At 48.7% G+C, this 26,187-nt stretch overlaps 1 protein-coding gene across 1 annotated transcript in view; it reads right to left on the bottom strand.

The window, feature by feature from the left end:
* The window catches only part of LOC134958495 (cytochrome b-c1 complex subunit 1, mitochondrial), a 31,139-nt gene extending 8,177 nt beyond the window's left edge, over window positions 1–22,962 (bottom strand). The window contains exons 1-4 of the mRNA XM_063941156.1: window positions 22,853–22,962; window positions 4,253–4,393; window positions 3,905–3,991; window positions 1,440–1,569 (exon numbers count right to left, since the gene is read on the bottom strand). Coding sequence (XP_063797226.1) covers window positions 1,440–1,569; window positions 3,905–3,991; window positions 4,253–4,393; window positions 22,853–22,954 — 460 coding nt within the window. The 5' untranslated portion in view covers window positions 22,955–22,962. The remainder of the gene's footprint in view (window positions 1–1,439; window positions 1,570–3,904; window positions 3,992–4,252; window positions 4,394–22,852) is intronic.
* Between the last annotated feature and the right edge of the window lie 3,225 nt (window positions 22,963–26,187).

The raw sequence follows: 26,187 nt of genomic DNA, 5'->3' as shown, positions 1-26,187 counted from the left end.
TGATGATCCTTTTCGGTCTACTGCAGGATTTTTTTTCCTTGTCTAGATTAACCTCTCCTTTTCATGCACCTGTGAAGGACCATTAAGATGATGTGAGCTACCATCATTTTAGATTAGTGTTCTGAGAGCTATGGAGAGAACCAGCATTTGAAGGATGGGACCAAGCTGGTCCTTGAAGTGCAATATAGAGGATCAAGGGATGCTCCCAGGCGAGCTGGCTCTTAATTTTGATATATTAATGTATGTGCTATTATCATGTAGCATAACAAAATGCAATTATATGACAAATAGAGGGTGCTATTATTATGTAGTGTTCGGGACCGCCAAAACAGACGCCTTCACGCAGCCTGGCAGTTTAAACATATTTTTGCAAATATATGCAAACAGATCTCTCTATTTCTATTTTCATGTAGTATTCTGTTCTCATTGATTATCCTTTTCGGCATACTGGAGGAATATTTTTACTTTTTTTCTTGTCTAGATGAACCTCTCCCTTTCATGTACCTGTGAAGGACCATTAAGATGATATGAGCTACCATCATTTTATATTACTGCTCCGAGAGATATGGATGGGAACCACACAAAAACTGAAGTGCCTGAGTATGTGGGTGGGGTATGAGGAGAGCGGAGCCCGGCGCATACTGGGAGGCTCACAAGGATTGGTTCGTGCCTTATCCTGGTCTCCACCATCCATACCCCATTGTTAACCCTGTGGAGACCATGGACCCCAAAGAAGAAAGATGGTCTGTGGACTGGGGATGGGACTGGGAGAGGTTGCAAAAGCAACTGAGGGGGAAACAGTCTGAGCGGAGCCCGGTGACAGCTGGAAGATTACCGTCCAGCAGCTGGCTGTGGGTCATCAGGCACTTGCATCAGATACGACCGTGCAGGGCCAGCTTGGCGTAGTCACATCTGATGCCATCGTGCCAGTCAAATGCTGACCTGTCACTCATTTCTTTATTAAATTAACATAAAGCAAAAGAGATCCCGCTGGCGCTAAATAAATAATCAGCAAAGCATTTGTGTTTCTATTGCATGTATGCGGTGTAGACAGTTATTGTTCTAACTTAGTGGTTCTCAAACTCGGTCCTCAGGACCCCACACTGTTCACGTTTTCCATGTCACCCAGCAGCTGCACTGTGTATCACCAACTGTCACATTTTAAAAATATACAGGTGACCTGCAAAACATGAACCGTGTTTGTGTTCTAACTGAACAGCTAACTTAAAATGAATACCAGTAAGAAAGGCAAAAATAACATCATGGACATATACTGTAATAATCCTCCACATACAGTAACTTTCTTTTATTGCGGAAATCGAGTCTGCTTAAGTGTTGTGTAAAGGAGTCATACAGAATACACGGTAAGCTGGAAACATTTACACCTCTGCTCACATCTCACACCAAGCAGTGGGGCGTCACTGTTACACTACTCCTACCTTTAGGTAAATCCTTGGACAGTGCCTTTATGAAGATAGCCGTCTGCTCTCGGGAGGTATAAGTGCTTAGGTGAGCCCCCATACTCTCCACCTCCTGCTCCAGAGCAGCCTGCGGGCGTTTCTTTGTCCCCTAGATTGAGGAAAAAGCGTAACAGTTACTCCCAGTAGCTCTCCGCAGCTCCCCATTCTGTATCTTTAGGGTTTATAGTGGTCATATTATATCCAGTAAGAGCTTCATTCAGGCATGACGGAATTACTGTACCACAACTAGCTTCTGCGCAGTAAACCCTTATACCCAAACATAAGCATATGACTTTCTGAACTCCAAAGATACAAGTGGAAATATTGGCCAACTGTAGTTTAGTTTATTCTAAGGAGCAGGGGGTACTGTGTGTGTGGGAAAGGGGGGGGGGGGGGGGGTGCACACAGGAGCAATTACACAGTTCTTTTTAAATCTAGATGGAGTTGTCCTTTAATCATGTTCTTAGAACTTGTACAACCTGTAACAGTGCGATAATGTGAGAGGTGTCTAGAAAGCACAGTGAGACAATGACCGGATCTACTGTGGTCTGCATAATATGACACTTCTGCCTACAGTCAGTGTTCGCAAGTACGCGCTATTAGCGCGTATTTTACTCTGATCTGAGGTCTGGGGACTACCTTTTGTGAAATGGGTTGGTCCCCAGGGACGCGCTCCGCTGCAGCCAATCCCTCGTTGTGAATTGCCTCATTGACACTTTCTAGCTGTGAGGTAGAGCCTTTCCAGTCTTCCTGGCAGCGGCCCCCCTCCTGGTCACGTGCAGCGGCTTGGCTTCCCGGGGGCCGGGCTGAGCATGAAGAGGCCCTGTGCTACACTGTCTTATGTGCTGTGGGGCGGGATGTGACGGCGTATGTGCTGCGGCCTGGAAGTAACTGCATATGTCATATGATATGTGCTGTGGGGGGGTGACAGCTGAAGAGGCTGCTCATATCGCTCCAGAAAGGGAAACATCGGCACCTCAGAGTTGGTGACATCCGATGGTATGAAGGCGGAGATGGCGACCGCATGGTGCTGGAATACACTACAAAAGCGTTACACAAGGTGAGGGGCGAGAGGGTGACAATGCTGCTGGGTGTGTAGCATACAGGACACTCAGCACAGACACTGGGATTGGAGTCATGCTGCCTGGAATTTATGTGTTGGGTGATCAATTTCAGTGACACTCACTGTGCTGTCTGCCTTTGCTGTTAACTGCACTCGGCACATAAATTACAGGCAACACGACTCAAATCCCAGTGGCTTTGCCGAGTGTCCTGTACGCCAGGATCCCAGTCGGCAGGGGGGTGAGTGCAACGAAGGCCCTTGCGGGCTCGATGCGCTCGCCACAGGTTCTATTCCCACTCTATGGGTGTCATGGACAACCACGAGTGGGAATAGCCCTTGACCCCCTGCTGGCATTTCTGTGGCCGGGGTTCCGGTGTCAGTATGCCGACCGCCGGGATGATACCTACATCCCTTTTAATCATATAATTTATGCAGCTACCTATGCCAGTGATCTCAAAATATATGCTACAGAAAGTGAGGGACCTGGTTTTGGAAAAATGAGCAGGTGTGTTGCTCTGCGCCAATAGGAATCCTCAGACTGTCTCCCCATCCCAATTGTTCCGTACACTACCAGAAGGCCCCGCCCCCTACCGTAGATAGGCAGACACTGGGCGCTTACTGTGTTACAGGGATACCACTGTCACTGATGCCACGGCTACTCAGACTGGGAGCAGCTAGAAGACTTAAGTTGATGCTGGGGAGTGCGGTTACCGTGACAACGAGGACTCTGTTACAGTGAGCAAGCCTGGCCCATCTGATAGGTAAGCTGCAGGGGGAGGTTAGATTCAAGCCGTGGGGAAAAAGTTAGTTTGCGCCGGGGGGGGGGTTAGGGTTAGGCTGCAGGGGGTGGAAGGTTAGGGTGCGAGGAGGGGGGTGTTTAGACACCCCCGAAAAGGGTTAGGCGGGGATGGAGGGGCGAGGGTTAGGTATAGGCTGCTGGAAGGGAGGGTTAGGAGGCCATTGGGGCAAGGTAAGTATACTCGCCTTCCTCCTGTCAGGATTTTGACCGCCAGCATTTCAATCCCAATCTGTGTAGGGCATGTGGGGTGGACATAACGGGAGCTCAAAAGCATAAGTTGTGTTGGGACCCATAAAAAGTGGAGTAGGACCCCAAATTTTTAAAGTAAGGGGTCCCTGTGACCCACTTTTTTTTCGCTCCACGCGATCACTGACAGTATTAATGAGTAAATGTGTTATCAACTACACAGGATCCCTGCCCTGCAGTTGTCCGATCTGTGATGCAATGTATGCTATTTTTATCTACACGTGTTCTTCACAGAGCATTCAGCTACTACAGAAGTGATTAAGGTCAGGGTCATAATGAAACAGAACTAATGAATTACAAGTTATTATTAATTAAAAAGCAACTGGTGATGATCACCTTGAACGCCAAATGCTCCAGGAAATATGCAGAGCCGTTGTTTTTTTCATTTTCATAGCGGCTGCCAGCTGCGATCCAGACTCCGACCTAAAGACAGATAACGGTCAGCCACACGTAGAAAAGTAATACGCATGTAACTCAGATTGACAAGATAGCACACTGCTTAAAATTAGGAATATTAAGACACGTTATAAACCATCTCCTAACTCTTCCAGGCCAAAAACGATAACTAAGAGAAGTTGTCCTCATTCATTAATAAATATACATTTGTGTTTTTTAAAGCGCAGCCCGGTTACCTTGAAAGTTTTAAAACAAAAACGTAAAAATTTTGGAGACACTGTGACTCACTGTGCAGGTGGGCTGGCTGGATTCTTCGGAAGCAACACGCAGTCCGTTGTCCAGGGTGGTAACCTGGGTCTCGGGAATGTTACTCAAAGTCTGCGCATAAGATACGGCGCTCTGATTCCTTTTTAGGCGAAGCAATGCCGGCTGCAAAAAAATAAAAAATGTTTACAAAAATATAACCAGTGAAAATCTCACAAAATATAATGTTTCTTCAGAGGGTAAGCCTCTGTCAGGCCAACATGGCAAATCTGCCAAACTTGTGTTTGGAGCAAAAGCATTTCTGTAGCATATTTTCCCAATGTGTTCTAAAAAAAAGGTTCACGCGCTGCTTATTAAAATAATGTAGGAACATGCCTCTTTCGTGCAAATTTAGCATGGAATTTACTGGAGCAGAATGTGCACACCATATGTACACCCAAGGGTTTAATCGCTCCATGACTGCATTCAAATATAAAGATCAAAACACTGTCAAGTTCTGCAGGCAAACAGAAGCCGTTCCACCTTCCCGACCAGTGCTCTCCCCCAGAAACTCTATCCGGCCAGCATTATGAAGTAGCAGGGCGGGGGCAGGCTGTACATTCGTATATTGGTTTATAAAAGCTCTGAAGGTTACGATCAGCAATGTGGAAGAACACTATACATTTGTGCCTCACTCACATGTGCAGTAGCGCAGATAAGGGGTTATTTTGATCTCCTGGCTTCAACTCTGTGGCAACCAAAGTTCAGCTTAGACCCTCAATAATTTGAATAGTGAGTCTCCAAGTATAAAGTGCAACCATGTACAGATAATCTGTGAGCGGACTGAGTAATAGCGTGGCAGCACTGATCTCATCTGTGTTCCCACTTGAAGTACTGAAAAGTATTTAACATCAAGGTATGGAGAGCACGTCTGTACTCTGCATAGAAGCGTGCCAGATGCTCTAATGCTAGGTTACACTGAGTGAATTGAATGAGGAGTGGGAAGGACAATGAGTGGGAGGGTTTCAATTATTTTCCGTTATTCAAATTGCAAATTAGATGAAACCTGCTACAACTTTTAAATCAAGTTGACTGGATCAAATATTCTTTTAATCCACAGTTGGTGATATATTACTAATACCCCTTTTTCCACCAAAGTCCCGGGTCTGACCCAGGATTTGGAACACAGCTACAAACTGGGTCAGTATTAGGACCGAGCACTTTTCTACTGCAGCGCCAATCCAGATTATTTCCAGATCGGCGCTGTTCACACTGCACACGGGTGCTGTACCTGCCTTGGAGATAACCTCTCCTGTCGCAAGAATGCCTCTCCCCACGCTGTAAATGGGACCTAGGTCGGACAACTCGGATTACCAGTGTACACTGCAGCTCACCCAGATCCTTCCCGTGTAAAACCCAGCTAGGTACCCCGGGAAGTAATCCCGGGTGGAGACATTTCCAGTGACAAAAATCCTGGGTTGTTGTGTGTTCATGTGCAATAACACAGGATTTTGAAGTTAGTGAAAAAAGGAGTATATTGCCACTTTTCCACTGCCTACCCTGGTCACTGAACACGTTTTCAGCAGTGTCACAGTAGCTTGAAACACCATTTACTTCCCGGGCTTCCCTCTGCCGGCACTTGGAGATTACATCATCTCCAAGCACCAGTGAGTCGGCTTGTAACGGGACCTAGATCACATGCCCTGTTTACACTGCCCTGTTACACGGGTCTTACCCTACTCCGGCTGGATTCCCAGGTCACTGGACCCGGGTTAATTTTTCGGGGACCTTTCTACAGTGAGCCACGACGCCAGTTGACCCAGCAATAACCCAGGTTATTACAGCAGTGTAAATGGGGTATTAAAATTCCAGATGCAGCAATATTCCACGGACAGTACCTTTTATATTTAATAAATCACTAATGCTGGCCATACACCGCACAGCCAACAAAGAAGGGGGCAGGAGTGACTGAACAATAATCGGAGCACCTCCTCCCAATGCACAATCTAGGGATGCAGTCTCCATTTACAGCCTGAAATTGGATAAACGACCATTGGGTGGATCAGGCAGAAACAAACCTAACAGTCCAGCTAATTTTACAGCCTGTGAGACGTCATCGTTATGGCCATACACCGAACAATCATCATTCAAACCAGTCGTTTGGTTGGCTGTTCTCCATGATTATTGCGTAGTGTATGCAGCTTAAATTGTGAGTAAAGGTGGGTACACACGGGTAGATATATCTGACGATCAATTGATCTGCAGATATATCTATGGACGGATCGGGCAGTGTGTTGAGCATACACACAGCCCGATCCGTCGGGGACTGACGTCATGAACTGGGCGGGCGTGTACACACGCCCGCCCAGTTCAGCTGTCAATCACCGCCGTCCGCCACAGCATGTGTACGGGCGGCCGGCTGGTCGCCCGTAAACACTCAGCGAGGCGCCAGTATATCGGTAGATATATTGGCCGATGGCTGTGCTGCGGGGCCGACACAATATGTCTGTGAACGACGGAGTTCACAGACATATCACCCGTACACACTGGCCGACGGACCCGCGATATACTGCCCGTTCAATAGAACGGCCGATATATCGGCCAGTGTGTACCCACCTTTAGATGAGCAAGTTTGAACCTGTATAATAAAATAAGATTTTACTTACCGATAAATCTATTTCTCGGAGTCCGTAGTGGATGCTGGGGTTCCTGAAAGGACCATGGGGAATAGCGGCTCCGCAGGAGACAGGGCACAAAAAGTAAAGCTTTTCCAGATCAGGTGGTGTGCACTGGCTCCTCCCCCTATGACCCTCCTCCAGACTCCAGTTAGGTACTGTGCCCGGACGAGCGTACACAATAAGGGAGGATTTTGAATCCCGGGTAAGACTCATACCAGCCACACCAATCACACCGTACAACTTGTGATCTAAACCCAGTTAACAGTATGATAACAGCGGAGCCTCTGAAAGATGGCTTCCTTCAACAATAACCCGAATTAGTTAACAATAACTATGTACAATTATTGCAGATAATCCGCACTTGGGATGGGCGCCCAGCATCCACTACGGACTCCGAGAAATAGATTTATCGGTAAGTAAAATCTTATTTTCTCTATCGTCCTAGTGGATGCTGGGGTTCCTGAAAGGACCATGGGGATTATACCAAAGCTCCCAAACGGGCGGGAGAGTGCGGATGACTCTGCAGCACCGAATGAGAGAACTCCAGGTCCTCCTTAGCCAGAGTATCAAATTTGTAAAATTTTACAAACGTGTTCTCCCCTGACCACGTAGCTGCTCGGCAAAGTTGTAATGCCGAGACCCCTCGGGCAGCCGCCCAAGATGAGCCCACCTTCCTTGTGGAGTGGGCCTTTACAGATTTAGGCTGTGGCAGGCCTGCCACAGAATGTGCAAGTTGGATTGTGCTACAGATCCAACGAGCAATCGTCTGCTTAGACGCAGGAGCACCCATCTTGTTGGGTGCATACAATATAAACAACGAGTCAGATTTTCTGACTCCAGCTGTCCTTGCAATATATATTTTTAATGCTCTGACAACGTCCAGTAACTTGGAGTCCTCCAAGTCACTTGTAGCCGCAGGCACTACAATAGGCTGGTTCAGATGAAATGCTGACACCACCTTAGGGAGAAAATGCGGACGAGTCCGCAGTTCTGCCCTGTCCGAATGGAAAATCAGATATGGGCTTTTGTAAGATAAAGCTGCCAGTTCTGACACTCTCCTGGCCGAAGCCAGGGCTAGAAGCATGGTCACTTTCCATGTGAGATATTTCAAATCCACCTTTTTTAGTGGTTCAAACCAATGAGATTTTAGAAAGTCCAAAACCACATTGAGATCCCACGGTGCCACTGGAGGCACCACAGGAGGCTGTATATGTAGCACTCCCTTAACAAAGGTCTGGACTTCAGGGACTGAAGCCAATTCTTTTTGAAAGAAAATCGACAGGGCCGAAATTTGAACCTTAATAGATCCCAATTTGAGACCCATAGACAATCCTGATTGCAGGAAATGTAGGAATCGACCCAGTTGAAATTCCTCCGTCGGAGCACTCCGATCTTCGCACCACGCAACATATTTTCGCCAAATTCGGTGATAATGTTGCACGGTTACTTCCTTCCTTGCTTTAATCAAAGTAGGAATGACTTCTTCCGGCATGCCTTTTTCCTTTAGGATCCGGCGTTCAACCGCCATGCCGTCAAACGCAGCCGCGGTAAGTCTTGAAACAGACAGGGACCCTGCTGAAGCAGGTCCCTCCTTAGAGGTAGAGGCCACGGATCTTCCGTGATCATCTCTTGAAGTTCCGGGTACCAAGTCCTTCTTGGCCAATCCGGAACCACTAGTATCGTTCTTACGCCTCTTTGCCGTATAATTCTCAATACTTTTGGTATGAGAGGCAGAGGAGGAAACACATACACCGACTGGTACACCCAAGGCGTTACCAGCGCGTCCACAGCTATTGCCTGCGGATCTCTTGACCTGGCGCAATACCTGTCCAGTTTTTTGTTGAGGCGAGACGCCATCATGTCCACCATTGGTCTTTCCCAACGGGTTACCAGCATGTGGAAGACTTCTGGATGAAGTCCCCACTCTCCCGGGTGAAGATCGTGTCTGCTGAGGAAGTCTGCTTCCCAGTTGTCCACTCCCGGGATGAACACTGCTGACAGTGCTATCACATGATTCTCTGCCCAGCGAAGAATCCTTGCAGCTTTTGCCATTGCACTCCTGCTTCTTGTGCCGCCCTGTCTGTTCACATGGGCGACTGCCGTGATGTTGTCCGACTGGATCAACACCGGTTTTCCCTGAAGCAGAGGTTCTGCCTGGCTTAGAGCATTGTATATTGCTCTTAGTTCCAGAATGTTTATGTGAAGAGACGTTTCCAGGCTCGTCCATACTCCCTGGAAGTTTCTTCCTTGTGTGACTGCTCCCCAGCCTCTCAGGCTGGCGTCCGTGGTCACCAGGATCCAATCCTGTATGCCGAATCTGCGGCCCTCCAATAGATGAGCACTCTGCAACCACCACAGAAGAGACACCCTTTGTCCTTGGAGACAGGGTTATCCGCAGGAGCATCTGAAGATGCGACCCTGACCATTTGTCCAACAGATCCCTTTGGAAAATTCTTGCGTGGAATCTGCCGAATGGAATTGCTTCGTAAGAAGCCACCATTTTTCCCAGGACTCTTGTGCATTGATGTACAGACACCTTTCCTGGTTTTAGGAGGTTCCTGACAAGCTCGGATAACTCCTTGGCTTTTTCCTCCGGGAGAAAAACCTTTTTCTGAACCGTGTCCAGAATCATCCCTAGGAACAGCAGACGAGTTGTCGGCATTAACTGGGATTTTGGAATATTCAGAATCCACCCGTGCTGTTTTAGCACTTCTTGAGACAGTGCTAATCCCATTTCTAGCTGTTCTCTGGACCTTGCCCTTATTTGGAGATCGTCCAAGTATGGGATAATTAATATGCCTTTTCTTCGAAGAAGAATCATCATCTCGGCCATTACCTTTGTAAAGACCCGAGGTGCCGTGGACAATCCGAACGGCAGCTTCTGAAACTGATAGTGACAGTTTTGTACAACGAACCTGAGGTACCCCTGGTGTGAGGGGTAAATTGGAACGTGGAGATACGCATCCTTGATGTCCAAGGATACCATAAAGTCCCCTTCTTCCAGGTTCGCTATCACTGCTCTGAGTGACTCCATCTTGAACTTGAACTTCTTTATGTACAGGTTCAAGGACTTCAGATTTAGAATAGGCCTTACCGAGCCATCCGGCTTCGGTACCACAAATAGAGTGGAATAATACCCCTTCCCTTGTTGTAGAAGAGGTACCTTGACTATCACCTGCTGAGAGTACAGCTTGTGAATGGCTTCCAAAACCGTCTCCCTTTCGGAGGGGGACGTTGGTAAAGCAGACTTCAGGAAACGGCGAGGTGGATCTGTCTCTAATTCCAACCTGTACCCCTGAGATATTATCTGCAGGATCCAGGGATCTACCTGCGAGTGAGCCCACTGCGCGCTGTAATTTTTGAGACGACCGCCCACCGTCCCCGAGTCCGCTTGAGAAGCCCCAGCGTCATGCTGAGGCTTTTGTAGAAGCCGGGGAGGGCTTCTGTTCCTGGGAAGGAGCTGCCTGTTGCTGTCTCTTCCCTCGACCTCTGCCTCGTGGCAGATATGAATAGCCCTTTGCTCTCTTATTTTTAAAGGAACGAAAGGGCTGCGGTTGAAAAGTCGGTGCCTTTTTCTGTTGGGGAGTGACTTGAGGTAGAAAGGTGGATTTCCCGGCTGTAGCCGTGGCCACCAAATCTGATAGACCGACTCCAAATAACTCCTCCCCTTTATACGGCAAAACTTCCATATGCCGTTTTGAATCCGCATCGCCTGTCCACTGTCGCGTCCATAAAGCTCTTCTGGCCGAAATGGACATAGCACTTACCCGTGATGCCAGTGTGCAGATATCCCTCTGTGCATCACGCATATAAAGAAATGCATCCTTTATTTGTTCTAACGACAGTAAAATATTGTCCCTGTCCAGGGTATCAATATTTTCAATCAGGGACTCTGACCAAACTACCCCAGCTCTGCACATCCAGGCAGTTGCTATAGCTGGTCGTAGTATAACACCTGCATGTGTGTATATACTTTTTTGGATATTTTCCATCCTCCTATCTGATGGATCTTTAAGTGCGGCCGTCTCAGGAGAGGGTAACGCCACTTGTTTAGATAAGCGTGTTAGCGCCTTGTCCACCCTAGGAGGTGTTTCCCAGCGCTCCCTAACCTCTGGCGGGAAAGGGTATAATGCCAATAATTTCTTTGAAATTATCAGCTTTTTATCAGGGGCAACCCACGCTTCATTACACACGTCAATTAATTCTTCTGATTCAGGAAAAACTATAGGTAGTTTTTTCACACCCCACATAATACCCTGTTTAGTGGTACCTGTAGTATCAGCTAAATGTAACGCCTCCTTCATTGCCAAAATCATATAACGTGTGGCCCTACTGGAAAATACGGTTGATTCGTCACCGTCACCACTGGAGTCAGTGCCTGTGTCTGGGTCTGTGTCGACCGACTGAGGCAAAGGGCGTTTCACAGCCCCTGACGGTGTTTGAGTCGCCTGGACAGGCACTAATTGATTGTCCGGCCGTCTCATGTCGTCAAACGACTGCTTTAGCGTGTTGACACTATCCCGTAGTTCCATAAATAAAGGCATCCATTCTGGTGTCGACTCCCTAGGGGGTGACATCCTCATATTTGGCAATTGCTCCGCCTCCACACCAATATCGTCCTCATACATGTCGACACACACGTACCGACACACAGCAGACACACAGGGAATGCTCCTAACGAAGACAGGACCCACTAGCCCTTTGGGGAGACAGAGGGAGAGTTTGCCAGCACACACCAAAAGCGCTATATATATAACAGGGATAGCCTTATAATAAGTGCTCCCTTATAGCTGCTTTATATATATCAAAATATCGCCATAAATTTGCCCCCCCTCTCTGTTTTACCCTGTTTCTGTAGTGCAGTGCAGGGGAGAGACCTGGGAGCCGTCCTGACCAGCGGAGCTGTGAGAGGAAATGGCGCCGTGTGCTGAGGAGATAGGCCCCGCCCCTTTTTTGGCGGGCTCGTCTCCCGCTATTTAGTGAATCCAGGCAGGGGTTAAATATCTCCATATAGCCTCTGGGGGCTATATGTGAGGTATTTTTAGCCTTTATATAGGTTACATTTGCCTCCCAGGGCGCCCCCCCCCAGCGCCCTGCACCCTCAGTGACTGCGTGTGAAGTGTGCTGAGAGGAAAATGGCGCACAGCTGCAGTGCTGTGCGCTACCTTTAGAAGACTGCAGGAGTCTTCAGCCGCCGATTCTGGACCTCTTCTGACTTCAGCATCTGCAAGGGGGCCGGCGGCGCGGCTCCGGTGCCCATCCAGGCTGTACCTGTGATCGTCCCTCTGGAGCTGATGTCCAGTAGCCAAGAAGCCAATCCATCCTGCACGCAGGTGAGTTCACTTCTTCTCCCCTCAGTCCCTCGTTGCAGTGATCCTGTTGCCAGCAGGACTCACTGTAAAATAAAAAACCTAAGCTAAACTTTTTCTAAGCAGCTCTTTAGGAGAGCCACCTAGATTGCACCCTTCTCGGCCGGGCACAAAAATCTAACTGGAGTCTGGAGGAGGGTCATAGGGGGAGGAGCCAGTGCACACCACCTGATCTGGAAAAGCTTTACTTTTTGTGCCCTGTCTCCTGCGGAGCCGCTATTCCCCATGGTCCTTTCAGGAACCCCAGCATCCACTAGGACGATAGAGAAAATGGGAGTAATATATCAGTGCCGTGATTCCCTGATGCCGATCCATCACGGAAGCAGGGAAAATCAGCATGTTAAAAATACCAGGTTCCCCAATCCATATCATTTTTTGGAAAGAATCGGTGGATCTGTGATTTCCAACAAGTTGGATTTCCCAGCAGAATGAGGAATTGGTACAATATGCACCCCATAAGTGCAATTTATTTCTATTTCTTTTAAGCATCCCAGGAAACTCTCCCAGGTGTTACTTGCAGCACACAAATGTTGAGTTGATTTAGGGGGTCATTCAGACAGCGATCGCAGTCTGAAGCCCTTTGGGGAGTGCGCACCCCCCGTGAAGCCCAGTGAGATGCGAAAGCATCTCAGGGCTGCGATCACCGGTCAAGAGGGGTGTGCTAACTGGGTTAGAACACCGTTGGTGGGGAGCGGTCTTGACAATGCAGGAGTGTATGGACCGTTGCGGGGGCGGCCCGCGGCGGAAGCGTGACGTCACACGCAGCGACACGGCAGATAGCCGCCTTCCTGCGCAGGCAGGGAGCTACTCGGTGGGTGCAAAAGCATCACCGCCGTGCAATGCTTTTGCACCCGTGCGGGAGGGGTGTAGGGTCTGACATGCGGGGCAGACTAGCCCTGTGCTTGGCGTCCCCCAGCATGTCTGAGTGACTGATCGTAGATCTAATGACCCCCCCTAACCTTAATGGAATATGTACAAAGCCAGCTTTTCCCTCAAAATTGAAAGCACCACCAATACTAAGTGCAAAGCCAGGGGTGTTCTGCATTTCCTATTCGCACTACAATAAATGAGGTCACAGCACCCACTGTCTAAATACAGCCTTAAATCATTAACTATAACACTGACCCCACAGGGCCTCATACCCACTGACGCAAAGAGATTCCCACACTGAATGGCAAATCAAAAGCACTCAAAATAATACCTTGTTAAACAGGAATAGACTTTCATAATGGGTTATCTTATTTTGGTATCTAAAATGAAGGAAGCGGCGTCATTTATTGCTATCTGTGTATATATAAAGTACATAAAAGTGACAACAGTCTTGATGTATTTAAATAAACCCTATCTATAACATTCTATATACACACACACTATATCAGGCATGTCCAAACTGCGGCCCTATAGCTGTTGTGAAACTACATATCCCAGCATGCCCTGACACAGTTTTGCTGTCAGAGAATGCTAAAGCTGTGTCAGGGCATGCTGGGATGTGTAGTTTCTCAACAGCTGGAGGGCCGCAGTTTGGACATGCTTGCACTATATGGACAAAAGTATTTGGCCACAGCTGTTCATTTTAGAATTCAGGTGTTTCAATTAGACCCTTTGCCACAGGTGTAAATTTGCAAACATTTGTGATACAAAATGGGACATTCGGAAGAGGTCAGTGACGTCAAGCGTGGAGCTGTGATAGGATGCCACCTTTGCAATAAGACGGTTTGTGAAATTTCATCCCCGCTGAATATTCCTACGGTCAACTGTAAGTGATATCATTAGAAAATGAAAGCATTTAGAAACAGCAACTCAGACACAAAGCGGAAGACCACAAAGCGGGGTCAACAACTGCTATGGCACATAGGGGTCAATTCAATTTGCCGACAGTTGAAAAGCGCCGGAAATTAGCTCTGTCGCTATTCAATTCTGTTCATGTTAAGTCGGCGAATGCCCGTTCTTCCGGACTTAACAGGTTGATTTGTCGGGAGAACGGGCATTCTCCGACTTAAAAGCCCGGCGCAATGCTGATTCCCGACAGAATCAGCCTCGTGCCAGAACTTTTGTCGGATTTCTGTTCGCACCCCCCAGGGGTGAGAGAAGAATTCCCGACAATAAAGTGTCACATGGCGCTGTATTGAATAGCGCCGGGAATTCTACTGTCGGCAAATTGAATTGACCCCAAGGTGCGTAAAAGTCACCAACACTCTGCTGATTCCATAGCTGAAAAATTCCAAGCTTCCACTGGCATTAATGTACGTACAAAAACTGTGTGGCAGGAGCTTAATGGAAAATAGAATCCATGGCTGAGTAGCTGCACGCAAGCCTCACATCACCAAGTCCAATGCCAAGCGTCGGATTGAGTGGTGTAAAGCGTACCGACACTGGACTGTGGAGTGACAAAACATGTTTTGCTGTTATATGGGAGAGTCTGGGTTTGGCGGATGCCAGGAGAACATTACCTGCCTGACTGTATTATGCCAACTGTGAAGTTTGTTAGATGAGGGATAATGGTATGGGGCGGTTTTTCAGGGTTTGGGCTTATCTCCAGTGAAGGGCAATCTTAATGCAATCTTAATGCTTCAGCACACCAAGACATTTTGGACACTGTTATAATAATAAGATTTTACTCACCGGTAAATCTATTTCTCGTAGTCCGTAGTGGATGCTGGGACTCCGTAAGGACCATGGGGAATAGCGGCTCCGCAGGAGACTGGGCACAACTAAAGAAAGCTTTAGGACTACCTGGTGTGCACTGGCTCCTCCCTCTATGACCCTCCTCCAGACCTCAGTTAGGACACTGTGCCCGGAAGAGCGTACACAATAAGGAAGGATTTTGAATCCCGGGTAAGACTCATACCAGCCACACCAATCACACCGTATAACTCGTGATACTATACCCAGTTAACAGTATGAAATATAACTGAGCCTCTCAACAGATGGCTCAACAATAACCCTTTAGTTAGGCAATAACTATAAACAAGTATTGCAGACAATCCGCACTTGGGATGGGCGCCCAGCATCCACTACGGACTACGAGAAATAGATTTACCGGTGAGTAAAATCTTATTTTCTCTGACGTCCTAAGTGGATGCTGGGACTCCGTAAGGACCATGGGGATTATACCAAAGCTCCCAAACGGGCGGGAGAGTGCGGATGACTCTGCAGCACCGAATGAGCAAACTCTAGGTCCTCCTCAGCCAGGGTATCAAACTTGTAAAATTTAGCAAATGTGTTTGACCCCGACCAAGTAGCTGCTCGGCAAAGTTGTAAAGCCGAGACCCCTCGGGCAGCCGCCCAAGAAGAGCCCACCTTCCTCGTGGAATGGGCTTTCACTGATCTAGGATGCGGCAGTCCAGCCGCAGAATGTGCAAGCTGAATCGTACTACAAATCCAGCGAGCAATAGTCTGCTTTGAAGCAGGAGCACCCAGCTTGTTGGGTGCATACAGGATAAATAGCGAGTCAGTATTCCCTGACACTAGCTGTCCTGGAAACATAAATTTTCAGGGCCCTGACTACGTCCAACAACTTGGAATCCTCCAAGTTCTTAGTAGCCGCAGGCACTACAATAGGTTGGTTCAAATGAAAAGCTGATACCACCTTAGGGAGAAACTGGGGACGAGTCCTCAATTCTGCCCTATCCATATGGAAAATCAGATAAGGGCTTTTATATGACAAAGTCGCCAATTCTGACACACGCCTGGCCGAAGCCAAGGCCAACAGCATGACCACTTTCCACTTGAGATATTTCAAATCCACGGTTTTTAGTGGCTCAAAACCAATGTGACTTTAGGAAATCCAACAACACGTTGTGATCCCAAGGTGCCACTGGAGGCACAAAAGGGAGCTGAATATGCAGCACTCCCTTAACAAATGTCTGAACATCAGGCAGTGAAGCCAGTTCTTTCTGGAAGAAAATCGACAGAGCCGAAATCTGGACCTTAATGGAACCCAATTTTAGGCCCATAGTCACCCCCTGACTGTAGGAAATGCAGAAAACGGCCCAACTGAAATTCCTCCGTTGGGCCTTCCTGGCCTCACACCACGCAACATATTTTTGCCATATGCGGTGATAATGGTTTGCGGTCACTTCTTTCCTAGCTTTAATCAGCGTAGTGATGACTTCCTCCGGAATGCCCTTTTCCTTCAGGATCCGGCGTTCAACCGCCATGCCGTCAAACGCAGCCGCGGTAAGTCTTGGAACAGACAGGGCCCCTGCTGCAGCAGGTCCTGTCTGAGCGGCAGAGGCCATGGGTCCTCTGAGATCCTCTCTTGAAGTTCCGGGTACCAAGCTCTTCTTGGCCAATCCGGAACCACGAGTATAGTTCTTACTCCTCTCCTTCTTATTATTCTCAGTACCTTGGGTATGAGAGGCAGAGGAGGGAACACATACACCGACTGGTACCCCCACGGTGTTACCAGAGCGTCCACAGCTATCGCCTGAGGGTCCCTTGACCTGGCGCAATATCTTTTTAGCTTTTTGTTGAGGCGGGACGCCATCATGTCCACCTGTGGCCTTTCCCAATGGTGTACAATCATTTGGAAGACTTCTGGATGAAGTCCCCACTCTCCCGGGTGGAGGTCGTGCCTGCTGAGAAAGTCTGCTTCCCAGTTGTCCACTCCGGGAATGAACACTGCTGACAGTGCTAACACATGATTTTCCGCCCATCGGAAAATCCTTGTGGCTTCTGCCATCGCCATCCTGCTTCTTGTGCTGCCCTGTTGGTTTACATGGGCGACCGCCGTGATGTTGTCTGACTGGATCAGCACCGGCTGGTGTTGAAGCAGGGGTCTAGCCTGACTTAGGGCATTGTGAATGGCCCTTAGTTCCAGAATATTTATGTGTAGGGAAGTCTCCTGACTCGACCATAGTGCTTGGAAGTTTCTTCCCTGTGTGACTGCCCCCCAGCCTCGAAGGCTGGCATCCGTGGTCACCAGGACCCAGTCCTGTATGCCGAATCTGCGGCCCTCTAGAAGATGAGCACTCTGCAGCCACCACAACAGCGACACCCTGGCCCTTGGAGACAGGGTTACCAGCCGATGCATCTGAAGATGCGACCCGGACCACTTGTCCAACAGATCCCACTGAAAGATCCTTGCATGGAACCTGCCGAATGGAATTTCTTCGTAAGAAGCTACCGTCTTTCCCAGGACTCGCGTGCATTGATGCACCGACACCTGTATTTGTTTTAGGAGGTCTCTGACTAGAGATGACAACTCCTTGGCCTTCTCCTCCGGGAGAAACACTTTTTCCTGTTCTGTGTCCAGAACCATACCCAGGAACAGTAGACGCGTCGTAGGAACCAGCTGCGACTTTGGAATATTCAGAATCCAGCCGTGCTGTTGTAGCACTTCACGAGATAGTGCTACTCCGACCAACAACTGCTCCCTGGACCTCGCCTTTATAAGGAGATCGTCCAAGTACGGGATCATTATAACTCCCTTTTTTCGAAGGAGTATCATCATTTCGGCCATTACCTTGGTAAATACCCTCGGTGCCGGGGACAGACCAACGGCAACGTCTGGAATTGGTAATGACAGTCATGTACCACAATTTTGAGGTACTCCTGGTGAGGAGGGTAAATGGGGACATGCAGGTAAGCATCCTTGATGTCCAGTGATACCATGTAATCCCCTTCGTCCAGGCTTGCAATAACCGCCCTGAGCGATTCCATTTTGAACTTGAACCTTCGTATATAAGTGTTCAAGGATTTTAATTTTAGAATGGGTCTCACCGAACCGTCTGGTTTCGGTACCACAACCATTGTGGAATAGTAACCCCGGCCTTGTTGAAGGAGGGGTACCTTGATTTCACCTGCTGGAGTACAGCTTGTGAATTGCCGCCAGTACTACCTCCCCTCGAGGGCAGCAGGCAAGGCTGATTTGAGGTAACGGCGAGGAGGAGTCGCCTCGAACTCCAGCTTGTATCCCTGTGATACTACTTGCAGAACCCAGGGATCCACCTGTGAGCGAGCCCACTGGTCGCTGAAGTTCCCGAGACGCGCCCCCACCGCACCTGGCTCCACCTGTGGAGCCCCAGCGTCATGCGGTGGACTCAGAGGAAGCGGGGGAAGATTTTTGATCCTGGGAACTGGCTGTCTGGTGCAACTTTTTCCCTCTTCCCTTGTCTCTGTGCAGAAAGGAAGCGCCTTTGACCCGCTTGCTTTTCTGAAGCCGAAAGGACTGTACCTGATAATACGGTGCTTTCTTAGGCTGTGAGGAAACCTGAGGTAAATTTTTTTCTTTCCCAGCTGTTGCTGTGGATACGAGGTCCCAGAGACCATCCCCAAACAATTACTCACCCTTATAAGGCAGAATCTTCATGTGCCTTCTAAAGTCAGCATCGCCTGTCCACTGCCGGGTCCCTAATACCCTCCAAGCAGAATGGACATTGCATTAATTCTGGATGCCAGCCGACAAATATCCCTCTGTGCATCCCTCATATATAAGACGACGTCTTTAATATGCTCTATGGTTAGCAAAATAGTATCCCTGTCCTGACAGGGTAATAGACCACGCTGTAGCAGCACTATCCATGCTGAGGCAATTGCAGGTCTCAATATAGTACCTGAGTGTGTATATACAGACTTCAGGATAGCCTCCTGCTTTTTATCAGCAGGCTCCTTCAAAGTGGCCGTATCCTAAGACGGCAGTGCCACCTTTTTTGACAAACGTGTGAGCGCCTTATCCACCCTAGGGGATATCTCCCAACGTGACCTATCCTCTGGCGGGAAAGGGTACGCCATCAGTAACTTTTTAGAAATTACCAGTTTCTTATCGGGGGAACCCACGCTTCTTCACACACTTCATTCACTCATCTGATGGGGGAACAAAACACTGGCTGCTTTTTCTCCCCAAACATAAAACCCCTTTTTTGTGGTACTTGGGTTAATGTCAGAAATGTGTAACACATTTTTCATTGCCGAGATCATGCAACGGATGTACCTAGTGGATTGTGTATATGTCTCAACCTCGTCGACACTGGAGTCAGACTCCGTGTCGACATCTGTGTCTGCCATCTGAGGTAGCGGGCGTTTTTGAGCCCCTGATGGCCTTTGAGACGCCTGGGCAGGCGTGGGCTGAGAAGCCGGCTGTCCCACAGCTGTTACGTCATCCAGCCTTTTATGTAAGGAGTTGACACTGTCGGTTAATACCTTCCACCTATCCATCCACTCAGGTGTCGGCCCCGCAGGGGGTGACATCACATTTATCGGCATCTGCTCCGCCTCCACAAAAGCCTCCTCACAAACATGTCGACACAGCTGTACCGACACACCGCACACACACAGGGAATGCTCTGACTGAGGACAGGACCCCACAAAGCCCTTTGGGGAGACAGAGAGAGAGTATGCCAGCACACACCAGAGCGCTATATATACACAGGGATTAACACTGTAACCGAGTGATTTTCCCAATAGCTGCTTGTATACACAATATTGCGCCTAAATTTAGTGCCCCCCCTCTCTTTTTTACCCTACGTAGTCTGGAAACTGCAGGGGAGAGCCTGGGAGCGATCCTTCCAGCGGAGCTGTGAGGGAAAATGGCGCCAGTGTGCTGAGGGAGATAGCCCCGCCCCTTTTTCGGCAGACTTCTCCCGCTTTTTTGTAGGTATATCTGGCAGGGGATTTTACACATATATAGTCTCTATGACTATATTATGTGTAGTTTTGCCAGCCAAGGTACTTAATATTGCAGCCCAGGGCGCCCCCCCCCCAGCGCCCTGCACCCATCAGTGACCGGAGTGTGAGGTGTGCATGGGAAGCAATGGCGCACAGCTGCAGTGCTGTGCGCTACCTTGATGAAGACCGAAGTCTTCTGCCGCCGATTTCCAGGACCGTCTTCTTGCTTCTGGCTCTGTAAGGGGGACGGCGGCGCGGCTCCGGGACCGGACGATCGAGGTCGGGCCCTGTGTTCGATCCCTCTGGAGCTAATGGTGTCCAGTAGCCTAAGAAGCCCAAGCTAGCTGCAAGCAGGTAGGTTCGCTTCTTCTCCCCTTAGTCCCTCGTAGCAGTGAGTCTGTTGCCAGCAGATCTCACTGAAAATAAAAAACCTAAATTAAACTTTCGTTTTCTAGGAGCTCAGGAGAGCCCCTAGTGTGCATCCAGCTCAGCCGGGCACAAGATTCTAACTGAGGTCTGGAGGAGGGTCATAGAGGGAGGAGCCAGTGCACACCAGGTAGTCCTAAAGCTTTCTTTAGTTGTGCCCAGTCTCCTGCGGAGCCGCTATTCCCCATGGTCCTTACGGAGTCCCAGCATCCACTTAGGACGTCAGAGAAAATAATAATAATAATTTTATTTATATAGCGCTCTTTCTCCAATAGGACTCAAGGCGCTTAACAGATACATAGCATAATATAGTACAGAAAATAATGAAGTACATTTTCATAAAATACAGAAGCATGAAGATACTAAAGGGACATTATGGAAATGCTTGAGTAAACAGGAAAGTCTTGAGTCTACTTTTGAAGGATTCTATAGTTGGGGCCTCTCGCACTGTGCGGGGAAGTGAGTTCCATAGAGTCGGAGCCGCATGACTAAAAGCTCGACCCCCAGATGAATTACGGGAGATTCTAGGAACTGCTAAAAGTCCTTCATCTACAGATCGCAGTAGTCGAGTGGGGCAGTATGGGGTCAGAAGCTACTTCAGGTACCTTGGGCCCTGGTCATGTAATGCTTTGAAACTCAGTAAGCCAATCTTGAAGATGATTCGCTATCTTACAGGCAGCCAGTGAAGGGAGTAGAGTATGGGTGTTATGTGACTAGAACAGGGCTGGTTGGGTAACAGCCTGGCAGCTGTGTTTTGCACCAGCTGTAAGCGGTGCAATTCTTTTGCTGGGAGACCAAGGTAGAGGGCATTACAGTAGTCTAATCGAGATGATACAAATGCATGTATGGCTTTTGGCAGATCATCTGAGGGAATTAAGTGCTCGATTCTGGCTATGTTCCTCAGGTGAAAGAATGAGGATTTGATTGTGGCTGATATCTGATGTTCAAGTGTCAAGCCACCATCCAAGACAACGCCAAGATTCCGCACACGATCACTGGTCTGTAATTCTGAATACCCGAGTGTAAGTCCAGTTGGTTGGCTATGCTGCAGTCTTGTCCTTTGATGTTGCGGTCGTATCATAAGGACCTCTGTTTTATCCGGGTTCAGTCGCAGCCAACTGGCCGCTCATCCACTCCTGTAGCTCAGCTAGACAGCCATTTAGGGTTGCTATTGGGTTATCAGTGCCCAGAGCAAAGGACAAGTACAGTTGTGTATCATCTGCATAGCAGTGGTAGACCAGGCCATGGCGCCTGATTATTTTGCCCAATGGGAGCATGTATACTGCAAAAGTTATGCGTCCAACTTTGCGGAAACAGTTTGAGGAAGGCCCTTTTCTATTCCAACATGACTGTTCCCGAGTGCACAAAGCAAGGACTATAAAGACATGGTTTGAGGAGTTCGGTGGGGAAGAACCTGACTGGCCCGTAGAGAACCCTGTTCTCGACCCCATCGAGCACCTTTGGGATGAACTGGAACAGACTGAGTCAGACCTAAGGTGTGTATACACGGTGCGATATTACCTTGCGATTTTGACTATATAGTCAAAATCGCAAGGAAAGTTAGTGCAAATCGCAAGGTGTTAGCCACTGATGCGCAGTCCCGCGGGGTCGGTATCGTAAGGTTAGAAAGACTGTGCAGGCAAGTCAATTTTGACTATCTAGTACTAAAGTATAGTCAAAATCGCACATAGCCAATATCTCACTGTGTGTATGCACCTCTACTCGTCTAACATCAGTGCCGGACGTCATAAATGCGCTTCAGAATGAATGGGCTCAAATTCCCACAGAAACACTCCAAAACATTGGGGAAAGCCTTCCGAGAAGAGTGGAACCTGATATAGGTCCAAAAGGGGGACCAACTCCATATCAAAGTATATGTATTTGAATACATTGTCATTACAGTCCTTGTTAGTGTAATGTTAAGGCATCCGAATACTTTTGTCCATACAGAGTGTGTGTATATAACACTCACATTCGTGTACTGTATGAAAGGTACACAGAAACTAAGCAGACCAGCATATCACAGTAACATTAAGGGCTGCATATATATTAACTACATTAATAACACTACCCCAGCACTTGTGCTGTATGACAGACACTAGGTAGCCCAGCACAGTAAGACGAAGTCATACTTTTGTATGATAATATATATATATATATATATATATATATATACACACACACACACACTAAAAACAATAACCCATCACTGTGCTGCATGAGACACACATCTGTATAATATATATCAGACACTAATAATACCCCAGCACTGCATGACAGACATTAGGCAGCACAGTAACATGGAGATATGATATATTATATGCATTGCCGCAGGACAATACCCCGCAGTACACAAAGCAGGGCCGGGCGGCCCCCTATCATTGTGGGACTTGGATGCCGCCCGGCTCCGCCAGCCCTGTGCCCGGGACTAGGTGACCTTCACCACCCACACAGTGCCGCTCTCGCCGTATGACCCTCTCCTCCTCCTCCGCGGCCCAAGCAACACGAGCTGTCACCCCCAGCCAGCGGCCGCACCAGGTCTGAGCGGAGCCCTGTATACCCACCGAGCGGGCGGCGAAGAGGACTCTGCCCGCCGCGGAACTCCCGGCTCTACACACGGACGCCGCCATCTTCCAGCTGACAGGAGTGAGACTCGCAGAGCGCATGCGCACGGAGAGGCACAGGAGCAGGCGCGCCTCCTGCCGGGGTTAATAAGGCACAGCGGCCACTGCTGGTGGAGGTTTGTACTGCAGCGGCTGCTGCTCACCCTGCTGAGAAACAGAGCTAGGGTCACACACTTCCTCCTGGTGAGTTCATTGTTTCATAAGGTATGTATCCATCTGATATGGATCTTCCTAACTTGTACAAAAAGAGGTTGATGCCCAGTTTCACGAGAGGGCGCAACATAAGGGATTTAGTGGTGAAAACTGACATTACAAACACTAAAATAGCACCCACACATTTTCTGACGAGAAAAAATGGGTGCTGCAAGTGCCTTGGATGCACCACGTGTACATTTATGACACCTGGGGATTTCATTACGCAACCTTTTACAGGTAAAAAGTTTCCCATTAAGTGGCCCTTAACGTGTAGTACCAAGTTTGTGGTATATGTCATCATGTGCCCGTGCGGTACTTACTACGTCGGGAAGACCGAGTGCCAGTTCAAAACTCGTATGGCACAACACAGACAAGCAATACGTAATGCTTTAAGTTCAGGGGTGGCAGAACAACCTGTAGCCAGACATTTTTTAGAACAAAAGCACAACATGGCAATGTTAAGACATAGAATCATTGACCATGTCCCTGAATCAGCTAGAGGGGGCGACAGGGGGAGGAAATTATTGCAACTTGAATCCCGGTGGATATTTAGACTTCAGACGTTGCGTCCCAAAGGGCTGAACGAGTCATTGGGTCTCATACACTTTTTATGAGTACAGGTGAATCCTGCATGATTTTAGAGTATTATCAGACCTGTAATGCAGAAAATTATTAATGAGCCCCATCTTGGGTTTTTGCCCTGGTAAAAATGTTTGCAATATAAAAGAAATAGTTCAAAGGCTAATTCACATGGAAGTGCTAGCGCAATATGGTTTTTCAAACATAGGATGTACATTTTCTTTTCAAGATTTTAGACTTATTCTATAGATGGCACGGTAGGGTACTTGTGCACATATGTACAATAGTTGTGTGCTTATATGTATTAATTGATTTTAGTTTTATTCTTTACATTATTATATGTTAAGTAGCTGATGAGTTTAGTGCTTGTCCTTTTTTAACAGTAGATTTTATATTGGATCATGTTTTGTGCACTGATTAATATATGGGTAACATTTATGAATTATTGTGTGTATGTTTTTTAGTGTTTCCTTGGCAACCGAGCCGGGTTCCATGATGTCACATCCGCCCGACTGTGGGCAGCTAATGGGACCGCGGGAGCACAGCGGGCGGTCAGGCATAGTGTTACCATCAGAGCCGGCCCTTTCCAATATGATGCCCTAGGCAAGATTTTGGCTGGTGCCCCCTAGCACCACCGCTAGTTCTGCAAGAGATGCCTGGCATGAGTCAGCTGGCAGCTCTGCTAACGTTGGGCGCCTTTTGTTTATGAAAATGCATCTTATTTGCATTACTATGTGGCTAGGATGCACCAGCAGCTTCTGCTGATTAAAGTGATATGCAGCATGCTTATATTCTGTGTGCGACTGCAGCTGTATCTGCATACAAAATGCTACATTACAGTGATTTCCAGGAATACACACAGAATATAAGCATGCCACATATCATTTTAATCAGCAGAAGCTGCTGGTGCCCCTAAGCATACCAAATGCCCTAGGCATTTGCCTAGTTTGCCTATGCCTAAGGCCGGCTCTGGTTACCATGATCACCAAGCCGGGCCCCGTCGCGTCACTTCCTCCCCGCCGCCGGAAGTCGGAGGTGCCTGACCGGAGCCGCGGGCAACGTGTCGAGGATGCAGGCTGATGAGGGAGGCATCATGGGGTAAGTGGGGTATTTATTGTTCACATGTTGCACTGTTTGGATTGTTCTGAGGAAGGGGAGCACATCCCCGAAACGTCAACTCTTTTGCCAATACACTATTCACCATTTGTATCAGACTTCGAGTGCCGCCTCATTCTTTCTACATTGTTATTCTGGGGCAGCCCCCCAGGTGGAAGGCACAGGAGCAAGGACATTTTTTACGCCAGCATAGGAGTGCCAGAGTTTCTACGTGGGAGATATATATATCTTCTATATAATAGCCCAGATCTGTGACTTTGTGACTCATTTGCTAACGCTGGGCGGAGTCACAACACTGGGCGGAGTTAGTCAAATGAGTCACAGATCTGGGCAAATCTATAGGAGACTAGGAGCAGAAGCAGATGGTATGGGCATGGCACAGGCAGGGGTGCATACCTCCCAGCTTTCTTCAGGCAGAAGGAGGGACACACAGGTGGCGAAAAGGGGGCATGTCCAACGGAAAAGGGCGTGGCTTCACGGGAGGGCCTCCGTTTTCGTCAGTGAGGGGTCATGCCCAGCGCTTTGTGAGCTGCTGGCATGCCCCCAGGGGCGGATTATGAGTCCGGGGGGCCCAGGGCACTTGAAACAGGGGGGCCCTATCTCATTGCTGTGCCTGCTGTGGGTTTGGGGGTGTGGCCTAATTGTGGTCCGCGTGGTCACGCCCCCTTATGCAAATTCCAGAGATTTTTTTTTTTTTTTATGGGATTTTGGCCTCTCAGCTAGGGGTAAATCCAGAGGGGGTGGTTGCTCCCCCCTACACACCCGCACAGGGAGAAGAAAGCAGGGAGACTGCTGCCTCCCTGCAACACCACAGACCTGCCAATATGCAGCAGCGTGTGCTGACTGTAGCACAATGCTGCCGCTGTTGCTGGCAGGACGGGGGGGGGGGGGGCTTCTGAGCTGGGACAGAGCTACTCCAGCCGGGGGGCCCCCTAAAACTGTGGGGCCCACGGTACGTACCCCCTGCCCCCCCCCTTAATCCAGCTCTGCTGCCGGAACCCCCCCTTAATCCGTACCCCCTGATGCCCCCTCTCCTCCTGTCTCCACTAAATAGACGCTGTGCGCATCTATTCACCGCTGCTCTGCTAAGCAGAACAGCGAGTTCAGGAGCTTCCCAACTGCCCCCCCCCACCGGGGGACACTGCGGCCCAAAATCGGGACAGTGGGGAGGTATGAGGGTGTGTGAGGGGGTATGCTGTACAGACAGACGGGCACCGGCTCACTGTGTGCTTGACCCCCCACATCAGCAAACTCAGCAGGGGCTCTCTGACACGGGGGAGCGTCACTTTCTGGCACACTCCACGCTTCTTAGCTGCAGTTTTGTGGGGCACCTGCCGCTGTGCAGGTTCCATACTGCCTCTGTTATCTCCAGCCCCGGCAACCCC

This window comes from Pseudophryne corroboree, chromosome 9 (genome assembly GCF_028390025.1).
Source record: "Pseudophryne corroboree isolate aPseCor3 chromosome 9, aPseCor3.hap2, whole genome shotgun sequence".
NCBI lineage: Eukaryota > Metazoa > Chordata > Amphibia > Anura > Myobatrachidae > Pseudophryne > Pseudophryne corroboree.
The sequence above is the reverse complement of the archived record's forward strand: the minus strand, read 5'-3'. Positions and strand labels throughout refer to the sequence as shown.